General features: G+C 48.2%; 2 protein-coding genes and 1 pseudogene across 3 annotated transcripts; 2 read left to right on the top strand and 1 right to left on the bottom strand.

Moving 5' to 3' along the window:
* Positions 1-1,912: 1,912 nt before the first annotated feature.
* LOC136480391 (uncharacterized) lies at positions 1,913-4,800 on the top strand (annotated as a pseudogene).
* A 1,621-nt stretch (positions 4,801-6,421) lies between these two features.
* LOC136480374 (uncharacterized) lies at positions 6,422-8,037 on the top strand. 2 transcript variants are annotated; one of them, XM_066477945.1, is made up of 3 exons: positions 6,422-6,623; positions 7,066-7,138; positions 7,237-8,037. In XM_066477945.1, the coding sequence occupies exons 2-3, from the start codon at positions 7,067-7,069 to the stop codon at positions 7,792-7,794; spliced, it is 630 nt and encodes a 209-aa protein (XP_066334042.1). In that variant the 5' UTR covers positions 6,422-6,623; position 7,066; the 3' UTR covers positions 7,795-8,037. The 2 variants fall into 2 exon arrangements, with proteins under 2 accessions (XP_066334042.1, XP_066334039.1); XM_066477942.1 differs by lacking the exon at positions 6,422-6,623 and adding an exon at positions 6,630-6,927.
* A 312-nt stretch (positions 8,038-8,349) lies between these two features.
* On the bottom strand, positions 8,350-9,853 carry LOC136480363 (zinc finger protein STOP1 homolog). Its single transcript, XM_066477936.1, has one exon. It carries the CDS (start codon positions 9,731-9,733, stop codon positions 8,552-8,554), a length of 1,182 nt encoding a protein of 393 aa, XP_066334033.1. The 5' UTR covers positions 9,734-9,853; the 3' UTR covers positions 8,350-8,551.
* Between the last annotated feature and the right edge of the window lie 2,672 nt (positions 9,854-12,525).

The following is a 12,525-nucleotide window of genomic DNA, read 5'->3' as shown; positions in this document are numbered from 1 at the left end:
TGATGATAGTTGGATGTGTGTGTTTTATGATGGGACCTTGTATTTAATCAGAATCAGGCTGGGCCGGTGAATGTTTCCGTAGTTTGGCAGGCTCCAGATCTGGCTCCTGCGAAGGAGCCCTGCCAAACATTTTATCGGAGAAGCTATTTTTCAGTAAAAAGTAGAGGAGCCGGAGCCCAAACTAGCTACGGCTCCTCTGGAGGAGCTCCTCAAGAGGAGCCATGCTAAACACCGTCTAAGTGTTTCTTGAACATTCTAGTGCAGGGCTCGGAACGTGAAGTGCCAAAGTATAGTTTTAAATTGTCCATTTCTAAGTGTTTCTTGAACATTCGAGTAGTACTATATATTATATACAGTAATACAGACGGAAAATAGAAAACTACATGTGTTAATGAAAATCGTGAAGTGGCAAATCATTTGGAAACGGAAGCGAATAAAATGGTCCAAAAGCGCGAGTATATAGTTATATACATTTATAACTGTATTTGGAATATTAATTAACTGTCTTAAATCAGGCCGTCGAAGGATTACTTTAGCGTCGAGGTCGGCGTTGCCTCGTATCCAACGACGGATAACACCTCACCGAGTGGCCGGGCAAAGCACCCCAAGTCGGCAAGTCACCGACGACTTGACGTGGACACAAAATAACGGGAATTTTTAAGTTTTCGCCATCGTTACGCTACGTATGGCACTCGTCTGTTTACCAGTTTTATACGACCATCTACATATTTGCCATACAAAAACAGTAAAACTTCTAAATATTTACTACTTTCGCTGATGTGGCACTCTACATAGTCAGCCAGCGTGGCAGTGCTCTCAAGACCATTACTGCTTCTCTCTCCCTCCACTCGGTGACATGTGGGCCCCACCAGTCAGGTCTTCCTTCAACCTCCAGCATCAGCCATCAACACGTAGGCTCATCCCTCTGCGCCTCCTCGGTCATGGCCGGCGCAGCGAAGCGCGTGCAAGCAAGGGCGTTCGTGCGTGCAACCCATGGGGTGCATCTGTGCCTGCGATTGAGTTCGACATGAGCAGGAACAGAGGATGGGGTGGCTGCGGAGTCCGATGCAATTTCGGCATGGGCAACGGCCGGCTACGGAGATGGTAGACTCGGGCATGGCGGCGCGGGGAGGGTGGAGTTGCTCCGGCGGGCTTGGGAAGGGCTCCGCAACTGCAGCGGACTCTGTGCTTGCGCGTTGAGCCTGCAAGGGAGGTAGCACGGAGGGCTACGCGTCGGGTGGTGCGGGAGGTCTACGCGTTGGGTGGTGCTGGAGGGCAGCACGACGAGCTGTAGGCGAGGACGACGCGGGGGCCACGAAGCTCCGGCGTCGGCGGCCACCATCACCGGCACGCCTGCGAAGCTCTAGAGCTAGCTCAGATGTGGATGAAGGGTGCGGTGGCGTGCGGGAGGCCAGTGCGCACGCGGGCCTAATGACACCGGAGTCGAGCACGGCATAGGTAGCGAACATGTTGTGCAGCGCGCGGAGTCCCGCCAGCGTCGGGTAGCAGCTGCAGTTTTTGGCGGCGGCGCCCGACGGCGTGTCCATGTCTGCAAGTTGTGGCGGTGGGAGAGGTTGAAGGAGACCGCCGACCCTGGCAGGGCGCGCAGCGCCCTGAGCGGCCTAGGCGCGTGCAGCCGTGGCGCGTGTGGATGGCAATAAGTGGTGCGTGCTCGCCTCCTTCTGGTTGGCCAGAGATTGAAGATGAACCTGACTTGTGGGGCCCACATGTCAGCGAGTGGACGAAGAGAAGCAGCGGTGGTCTTGAGAAACACCGCCACGCTGGCGGATTACGTGGCGTGCCATGTCAGCAAAAATGATAAATACATAGGAGTCTTACTGTTTCGTGCGGTAAATATGTACTTCCTGTATAAAACTGCAAACGGGAGTGTCATCCCTAGCTACGGCGAAAACTTAAAAATCCTAAAATAACGCGGGCAGCGCCACGCCAAGCGCGTTCCTGCCGCGGGGCGGACACAGAGAGCGGAAGCCGGAAGGGGAAGAGATGAGCTCCTCCTCCTCGGCGTCGGCGTCAGCCGTGCCGCCGGAGGACGACGGCTCCGTCTGCCACGACCGCTTCCGGATCCCGTGCCAGGCGAACTGCTCCCATTGGTTCTGTGGCAAGTCCCTTCTCCTACTCTTCTTCCTCTCCCTATCTGGTCCTGCCGTGCCCCTCTTCTCTTTAGAGAGATTTGGCTGTTCTTTCCCTAATCTCGATCTGACTGCGTGGAGGGAAATCGAGCCAGTCGGCCGATGCGGTCGGCTACGCAGAACTGTCAGCTACTCGGTTCAGAATAGATTTGGGACTGGTTGCCTTTTTTTTTTCCTGTAGAAGGGTGGATTCGTTCGAGTTGTCAAGAATTCCTGGGTTTGCTAAATTGCTGCGGTTTGCGAGTCGGGTGCTGGAATTGGCCTTGATCCCTCTTTACCATAGGAGTCTGATTACGAATTAACTGCATGAGTCGATGCAAAATGAGGGTTTAGGGTACTGAAACAATGGAAGTTATAGAGGCATATATAGCCTATAGATGAGTAGACAGGGTAATGCTAGTCGGTAGATAGTGTCGAGCTGTCAACAACACGAATTGATGCTAAAGAGAGGCTGGATCTTGGAAGGGTGGTGTCATGGGATGGAACCGAAACCGATGAACACAATACTTGTGGTAGCCGAGCCAAACAATTCTGCTGTAACTTCTGCCCGACAGAACAGGATGGATTCTTTTAGCCTTTTAGGGCAATAAGAAGCAGAAGTTAAGAAGAACGGCTCCCCCCCTACAGATCATTATCACCCATCACTATTTCTATTAAAAATAACAAGCCAATACAAAGATGGGGTTATCTTTTCTATTGAAAGTTTGTGTAACTTTTGTGTTGCGTTGTGTTCTTGTTCAGTATTATCTATAAGTAGATACGTAGATGTGTGGTCTTGTGTGCTAGAAATGACCAGACATACATATAAAGAAATGATTCTTTTTCTCTTTTTCCAAATTTGGTGAACTACTAATATCATCTTATAAATTGCGCAACCCCTACACAACTTTACTGCCTTGGAGTTTTCTCTATTACTGAATGTGGTGATACGATGATCTTTTACAGGAGAGTGCATCATCCGTGTTTGATCTTTTACAGGCTTGCAAGTGTCCCATTTGTCGCCGCCTTATAAACCTACTGGTGCCTGCTGCATTATCAGAGCAGGAGGATGATCCACAAGCACACCGTATTTTAGGAGAGATTCAGCACTATAACTGTATATTTGGTGGAGCACCACGCAGCCTGACTCAGGTTGGTCCACTGTCCATGAAATCTGGTGTCTTCACTATACTTTCGAGAATAAAATCGACGCTTGAGATTGGTAAAAGTTGCTGCATGAATAAACAGTGGCCAAACTCCTTGATAAACAAGGTCCGAGACGAGGTTTCCTATTGTTTCAAAACAGAATTCGTGTTCTGTTTCTCCTTGATTGACATGCCTCCCCCAGTCCCTAATAGGATTTGTATATGGTTGGGAAATCATCTATCCAACCAATCGGACTACCGTACATGTGCCTTAGGCATGGTGATTTTAATGGAACGAAATGTTAGGTATTAGCGTATAATTACTTTGATCACTGCTTTCTTTCAGACCGAGCCTACTATCATCTTTGTTGTCAGGAGTAATTCTTATTTGGACCTGGCATAATTAAAATGTTCTCCTACATTCCTTGTAGAGAATGTTAGAAATTCCCTTGTTAATTGTAGGGTTCATTAGATATATGGCCTTCATGTTATAACAGATATGGCTATTGGAGCTGTCATAGTTGTATAAGGAATACAAGTATACAACTGTCAGAATTGTACAATGAATATGACTACTTTTTCAACTAGAAATGTATGTCTCTAGCATCTAGCCATATAATCTCGTGGGAGTTTTTCATCTAACTACTTTGTTTTTGACATTCCCGTTATCCAGAGGTTGCAAGACCTACCCTTCTTCATCCGAAGACTGTTCAGAGAACTAATGGATCCCCAGCGGACTCTCCCACTTGTGTTCAGGACTCAGATGATGATGATGGTAAGTTCCATAGGATCAAACTATTCTTTTGCTTCATATTCCTCTTCAATATTACGCTGGGAAGTTACTAAGATTGGGAAAGCAAACAGGTTGCGCTGTTTCTGACCTCACCTCAGTTTCATACCATCGCCCAGTGCAATGGATGTGAGAGATGAGACCATATATGAATCTTATAAGATGATGACTTATTCGAACTTGTAGGTCGCACTGAGTGCAATTTATGTGCTGAGCCCTGTCGACATTCTTCCCGAAAGTGAGTTCCATATTCCCAAGAACAAGTGACAACATCTTAATAAACTTGTTGCCACTATTGCCTGAACTGTATCTGTATCATATATTCATATCACATCATGGTCTTGATTCTGGAACCTGCAGGTGTGCTGGGGCTCTTTGGATTCGTCGATGATCTGCTCATCCTGCTGATCGTGTTCCTCCACCTCGCCGCTGTTTACCGGTCGTTGCTCCTATACCGCCACGGCGGCCAGTAGAAGTTGCTGTGCACAACTCGTTTGCTTAGCTGGTTTCCATAATTCCATGTAGAGTATTCTGAGGTTGCAGCGGATTTGGAAGATTGTTAAGTAGATGACGATGTGAAGGACGGACGGCTTAGGCTGTCCCTGCTCTGTACTATTCTACTATGCCTGTTTCCTGACACGGTGAACTTTGGTTAGTTGATGCAAGTGAACTTCCCTTCGTTTTCGTCGCAAAAAAGGGAAAGAATTTGCCTTCGTTTGTTGGGCTTATTGTACATTTGTACATAGACTACACACTTTGTCTTTTTCTTTTTCATTTTCATTTTTGCTTCCTTTCCCTTGGAAGTTGGAGTTGGAACCGATGTTTGCATTTCTTTTTTTTTGTTTGAAAGCGATGTTTGCATTTCAAGTAAGGCCACGTTTAGTTGGCCGAATTTGGCGCCGTCGAATGCACTGTAGTGTACTGTAGCGTTTCGTTTGTATTTGGTAGTAATTGTCCAACTATTGACTAATTAGGCTCAAAACGTTCGTCTCGTAAAGTAGAATCAAACTGTGCAATTAGTTTTTGATTTCGTCTATATTTAGTATTTCATTCATGTATCGTAAGTTTGATGTAACGGGAAATCTTCTTTTTGTATAGTGCCAAATTCAGGAGTTCGGGGAACTAAACATGGCCTAACTGGATTGAACTCTACTCTCAGTTCTCATCATTTATAGGCCCAGTTTCTAAAGCTTAGTGAGCCGTAAGCCCATTGGATGTCATGGTGGGCCTGGGGTCTGGGCCGCGACGAGTAAAAGAACAGGTAGGGGATCGCGCTGGCCAAGTGGGTGGTTGGTGGAGAATTTTTATTTTTTAATCCTTTTTATTTAATATTTAATAATAATGGCACCTGGAAAAATTATGAGGATCTAACCCATTTGGTCGCGTCGGTGCCGCTGGCATAAAAAATAATGCTGTCGCGCCACATGCATTGGCGCGACAACACTTGCCACGTTAGACAACGTTTTCGACGTGAAAAACATTGTCGCGCTAGTCCCGTTGGCAAGACAATATTGTTATGTCTAGTTCAAATTTTTGAAAAATTATAACTCTTTAATATGACGTCAGATGAAGATGATTTTATATAAAAATTATAGATCTCGACGAGATCTATAACTTTCTAGTTTGGAGTTTTTTCATTTGAGGACGTTAAGATGCTCAAAAAAAATTATATAAAATTTCAGCAGCATAATAATCGTATTAGAAAAATAGTATCCTCTTTGTATGGGTTCAAATGAAGATACTTTTTATACCAATATTGTAGCTCTCAATAAGATCTATAACTTTATAGTTTTAAGTTTTTATATTTAAGGTCGTTAAGATGCTCGAAAAAATAATATTTATATAAAAATATAAAAAAAATTATATCCGCAAAGTTTTTCACGTCGTTAAGATGATTTTAGAACAATACTGCGTTAACAGGAGTGACGCGATAAGATTTTTTACGTCCAAAACGTCAGGTGTTGTCGCGCCCGTTATCCGGTCGCGCCAGCAGCACCGTCGCGACCACAAGCTCATATCTCTAATTTTTTTCATGGCTCCGTTCACGGGCTCTTAAACTCGGTTTGATCCGTTTATTTTTCATTTAGAACCGTATTTTTTTCTCACAAATTCTTCCAGTAATCCTCTAAATCATCCAAATTTCTCTAGAATTCAGACAAACGAACAGGCCCAAATTCTGGAGGAATCTGGATGGTTTGGATGAATGCTGGAGAAATTTGTGAGAGAAAAACATTGTTCTGGATGAAAAAAATAAGCGGATCAAACCGAGATTATTATTAAAATGTTAAATATAAAGATTAAAAATATATAAAAAAAAAGCAGTGGTTGGTTGGCTCTTGCGGGAGGGATGGGATGGCGACGGCCGGGCGTGTGCGGCTGGAGGCGGCTCGGAAGAGGCACGGTGGAGACGCGGCCCCGCGGCGGAGCCCTCGCCTCTTCTTCTCCTACCCGCCGAGGGAGACGCTGGTGACCTGACGAACTGAGCCCACGGACGAGAGGGGAGAAGACGGGTACAGCCGGAGGAGCTCGCACGCGCGCACGCGGCTAAGGATCCACCTAGTACAGTCACACTCTCTTGTTTTTTCCCGTTTCCTTCGCTCAGATTTGTTCGCTGCGCTGCTCCCAAATTTCTTCTTGGCTGATTGCTGCTTCACCCAGTGATCGCGTGGTCGTCGTCGTGTTTGCTTATCGCCTTCTTCTTTTTGTCCTCTAGGGAGCACCTAGGAATGCCTTGTTGCTGCATCGGAGCTTTTTTTTTTGGCAGTGTTCCTCTCTGCTCCCGCTACCGTTACTGATACCTTGTTAGGATTCAGGACTGATGTAGGATTTCGATGTAATTGATGGCAGCCGAAACAATTCCTAGGTTTTGTTCGGTTCACTACTTGCTGTCCTCTCAGCTTGAAATCACAATTAGCTTCCCTTTGTCTTCACCTCACCTGCATCGATGTTCATTTCTTACGAACATAACATTGATTGAAACCAGCTTTCTGCTTCTGTGCAGGATGTTGGCCAGATCACCAGCACTGCCTTTGGTGACTGCCGAAACTCCTGCATTTGGCTTCTTTATTACAGCTGTAAGATCCTCAATCTAGCTTGCTCCTTTATAAGATTGTTGGCGAAATCACCAGCAATGACCCTTGAGGCGTTTGCATCCCAATTCCTCCCTCTGCAGCGCAATGTCTCGAGTGCACCGGCTGTGAAGCTTTCAGATAACAATTGCGGAGGAAGATTGAATGTCCGGCAGCAAAACATCGAGCTTGTGAAAAGCCGTCGGGAATGGCGGACGCTATCAGCCGACCAAGCACAAGCTTCTGTCGTGGATGTCAATGAGGAGTGCAAACAAGTCCTCACTTCATTGGATTTCTCCAGCGAAGACGCCGAGAAGATGCTGAATAAGGCGTTTGGATGGATCCACTCGCCGTATTGGAGCGAAGAGAGAAAGAAGGAGGTTCCGAATGCTGAGGTGGTAACTGGAGTGTTGAACTACATCAGGAGCCTCGGGCTATCGGACGAAGACCTTCACAAGTTGCTGAAGAAGTTTCCGGAGGTTCTTGGGTGTGACCTTGACAGCGAGGTGAAGCTGAATGTGAGCAAGCTGGACAGTGACTGGGGAATAAATGGGAAGACTCTGCGGAGCCTTCTCCTGAGGAATCCGAAAGTTTTGGGCTACAATATTGACTGCAGAGGGGATTGCATGGCCCAGTGCACCCGCTGTTGGGTTAGGTTCTAATGATGTTTTGTCCTTCGTCAGCACATCATTGTTCAGAAACTTCAGACTTCATTTTGCAGGCTGAGTGAAAATTCAGATGAATTTTGCTGGCCATTTTTCTGTAAACTAGCTCCTGTCAAATATAGCACCATTGTAGTTTGGTGGATACTGGATACGCAACTGTTAGTTCTTGTGTACAACAAATTCAAGAGCCAAACCATGCTGTCTGTAAAAGAGTTGCAATAAATAGGGCCAATTCCTGAATGATCTGTGATACTTCTATCATTTGCTCTTGTTCTGTTAGTAGTCCATTGTCTACTTGTCTTGTTATGAGGTTCTGTCGGTTGTGCTTTGATGCATCCACCATTGTGTTGCCATGTTTCCGAAGATAAAGATGAAAAATGTAGACTGTGATAACTTAGTCCTGTCTTATGGTTTTGTTCATTGGTTGCTTACATGTGATCTGGATTCTTATAGTTCCTCACGCTTATACCCTGCTTTGTGATATTGTATTCAGAATTTACTAGGTCCTTCTTAATGCTGTGTTGGCACAAGTTGAACAAAATTACTACTGGCGATTTGCAAATTGCAATGGCCTATCAGTTGAAGATGTGAATTCCTTGCATTTGGGTATGTTTTAGTGTACACTTGCCTACTTGTTCTACAGGCTAAAATGCCAATTGAGTGAGGACAAATCATTCTTAGTTTTTCTAGGCTAAAATGCCAATTGAGTGAGGATAAATCATTTTTCGTTTTTCTTTTCTATTTTCTCCTGAGTTCAGAAATCAATTGCTGGTGCCCCGAAGAGATCAAATCCATCGAAATCACAGGAATCGAGCCCCATTGGCAATGGTGAGAGCGACCCTCGTCCGTCGTCGTCCTCCAAATATTGTCCTTGTCCGTCCATGAGCGTGAAGCCCTTGATGTCAGAACAGCCGATAACATCGAGCACGGCGTCCGGGAAGAACTCCATGCTCGCCATTCTGCTCACTGCCTCGGTGTCCATCGTCGTCAGGCGATCAGAGCCAGTTCCGAAGCCGCCATTGGCAACAGAGTCGTCGTCGTCGGGCGGCAGCGCGGGCGCGTGGCCGTCGAAGGCGGCGACGTGGCCGAAGAGCTTGTCCTTCCTGGAGAAGGAGGTGCCGCAGGAGCAGACCCAGCGGTCGCGGCCGCAGTGCTTCTCGTGCGTGCGCAGGTCGGCGAGCACGGAGAAGCGCTTGACGTTGCAGCGGCGGCAGATGTAGCTCTTGTCGCAGTGACTCCGCCGGTAGTGGTTCTTGACGCAGACGGCCGTCTTGAGGGGCTGGAAGCTCCGGTGCTCCCGGTTGCGCTTGCACCCCACGAAGGGGCAGGAGTAGAAGCACCGGCCCGCCGAGGACGATGGCGCAGCGGCGGAGGCGGAGGCGGGCTTGGCGAGCGCGGCCGCCGTCTTGTACTCCTCGCCGTGACCGCGCATGTGCATGCGCAGGTTGGCATCGCGCTTGAAGCCCTTGCCGCAGACCTTGCACGAGTGCACGTGCGGCGCCAGGATCTCCTCCTTGCCGAGCTCGATCACCTCGTAGGAGCCGGCCGGCGGCATGCGGCCGTCGCCGTCGTCGTCCTCGGCGTGGAGGGGGTCGTGGTCGGACGAGTCGCTGTCCCCGTCGTTCGGAGACGTCGCCTCCGCTCCCGGCGACCGGGTGGCGCCGTCGTCCTGGTCCGCCGCGCCGCCGCCGGTCGTGGCGAGGCTCTTGGAGATGGAGACGAGCTGCACGGCGATGCAGCTGAGCTCGGCTGACACCATCTGCCGCGGCGGCCGCGGCGCCGTGCCGATGATGCCGCGGAGGTGCCCGATCTTCTGCTCCAGGAATGTGAGGCAAGTCAGCACCGCCGCCGGGTCGTCGGAGCAGCCCCCGGCTTGGCTCTGCTCGCGCTGCTGCTGAGCTTCCATGGCGTTATTGCCATGATTGCAAACCTCCATGACGATCTCAATGGATCAATTGAGAAGGGGATTGGCTTAATTGGCTGGCCGATCAAGTTCTTGCTCTCTGACGCGCGCTGTAGGTCGACCGTGTGTGATGTGTCGGTGGTGGTGACTGGTGAAGTGAGTGCGTGTCCAGCTGAGCTAATCGAGCTGGTTATTATATGGGCAGCGGTGCTATTCTGTTGTGCTGCAGCCGCCACGTGTGCGTGGGGTCCATGGCGGCGGCGCGCTGCTCATCGGGACCGGACTTGGACTTGGGAAGCTCTTACGTCAGCGTCAGCGTCAGCGTCAGCTGCTCAGTGCAGGTGGGCGGAAGCCGGGAGGCGAGAGCGAGGGATGGCACCACGGGCAGGCTGACCGGCGTCGTCGGGTGGCTGGCTGGCCCTTGGGCCATGAAAGCGACGCCCAAGTGCCCCGCTGCCCTTTCGGACAGCCAGCACATAGGAGTAGGGGTAGTAATTCGCACGCGTTTTGCTTCAAAAAAAAAAAAAAAGTAATTCGCACGCGTTGAAAAAGCGGATCGGCCGGTTGACCTGACGTTGCAGTTGCAGGAGCTCGGTGATGCTCCTGCTCGCTCATCCGTCTTGGTGAATGGTGGTAGTTGCTTCCATGGCCACTTGCGTTTTTTTGTCCAACAAGAGACCTGAACTGCCTATCTCATTTTCCTCTCTTGAGCATCTGATTATGTCCACGTGTTCACACTAGACACGGTGTGCCTTTTGCCCTCTCGAGTAGTATCTGATTACATGTATATATGTTCACACTACTTAGATGGTTAAATCCCAGCATAAATCTTGAAAAATACGAGCATATATAGGATTAGATTATACCATATAAAAATCACAACAATCTAGATAAGTGCTTGGTTAGATTTCTTGTGGTGAAATTCCTACTTGAGTTCTAATGTACTATCTCTATTCCAAATTATAAGATGTTTTAGTTTTTTTAGATACATATTATTTTTATTATGTATTTAGATATACGTTATATCTAGACGTAGAGTAAAAAAAATCTCTAGAAGAGGGTGAGGGCTTTGACCTGCTGCCCTAGTGAGCTCGGCCATGACTCCGGCGTGGGTGGCCTCGGCGAGCTCAGCCATGGCCCAGTTGCGCATCGACGCAGGTAAAGGGTGACCACGGCCCCGACATCGGCGATGTAGGGCGGGTGGAGCTGCTCCTCCACCATGGATGTGTATTTTTTATGTGCTTTTTGGGAGATGAGGAGAGAGAGAGAGAGGGGTATGGCACAATTGCCTCACCTCGAGGGCTTCTTACAGACACGGAATGATCTTTCATCCCATCTCTCTTTATTTATGCAACCAAACAAAAAACATGACGACCTTATTCGTCCAACCAAACACCAAACTTGGATCATCTCATCCTCCTTCGTCCTAAAACCAAAATATCTTAGAGTAGTTCCACGCTCAAATTATAAAGTGTTGCAAGAATGCAAACATTGGGTGAAACATTCCTTCGCTATACCTGAATTTTTAGGTACACTAATTCCACCTACAAATTAACAAAAGAACCACCGTAACTCAAGTATAAATTCAGCATAAGTGGATATTAACTAAATTAAGTTGTGGGAGGGAGATTTGTTTTCACCTGACTCTCTTGTTCCCTTGATCCCTTCCCTGCATGCTTGCTGTTCATTTTTTTAGATAATAATGACATGCTTGATGTGCAAAGGAAGAAGAAATAACGTGAAAGAAAAGGAAAACAAAAAGCATCACGCGTGGGAGAGAGAAGATTTTCCCGGCGGCAATGTAGCAAAGCTGTAAACTACAAGCAAATGTCGCGTGTAAACAGTAAGCCTAGGCATAGGGTTTATTACACTGTTACCGTCGGCCAAAGCAAAAGAAAGAAAAAAGATGCTTCTTGGAAGAGCTTAACTAGCAGTAAGCTAGCTAGCTAGTGACCAAGTCAAAACAAAAAGTGCATGCAATTATCCCCACGCAGGTAGAGGATCGGATCATCGGGAGAGAGAGAGAGAGAGAGTGACGGAAACTGAACCGGATCGGATGAATGGACGAGCTATCGACGCGGTGGTTGCTCCTGTTGCTGATGCGGCTCTCCGGGTGCGTCCGAAGGTCGCGAAAGGGACCTTATATATTTGCCCCTTCGCGTGATCCTAAACTCTTTCATGTAGTACTAGAAAGAATCGTCGTGGACTCGCTCGTGCGTGTGGATCCATTCAATGCAAATATGCAATGCAACGAACCGCGCGCTAGCAAGACGCCAACACACATCACACATTCACACGCCACACACGTGTCTAATTACTATTCTGCTCTTCCGATCCCTCCACACTGTAAACGACGGCCAGGAGCCATCCTTTGTCTCCGTCAGCTTAAACTTAGGTGCTGTTGTATATGGAGTAGCTCGCTGCTGTTCAAGTGAGCGCGAGGAATCTACGGATGGAGCTGCCAAAGTTTCAATGAAAGACAGTTTCGGTAGTGTTAGATTGATCTCTAACCTAAGTGGATTCAACGGTCTAGTTGGGTCTTTGATTTGCGTCTTGATCAGGGGTGCCCAGCCCACTATGGCTGGAGGGCCCCTGTCACCCTGCGCTATAAAAAGAGGTGGAGGCCGGCGGCTCTAATCACGAGGTTGACCTGAGCCGACCTCCCCACCGACAAACCATAAACCCGATCTAAGTAAGGGGCGTAGCCAGTGACGGGAAGTACCTCCGCCACAGCACTGCGCCGTCGTCATCTTCACCGCCGGCACCTCATCTCCGACACGTCTTCCCCAACCGTCGCTGCCCGTGAGCAGACTGCATCAACGAAC

The sequence above is a fragment of the Miscanthus floridulus genome, chromosome 1, assembly GCF_019320115.1.
Source record: "Miscanthus floridulus cultivar M001 chromosome 1, ASM1932011v1, whole genome shotgun sequence".
Lineage (NCBI taxonomy): Eukaryota > Viridiplantae > Streptophyta > Magnoliopsida > Poales > Poaceae > Miscanthus > Miscanthus floridulus.
The sequence above is the reverse complement of the archived record's forward strand: the minus strand, read 5'-3'. Positions and strand labels throughout refer to the sequence as shown.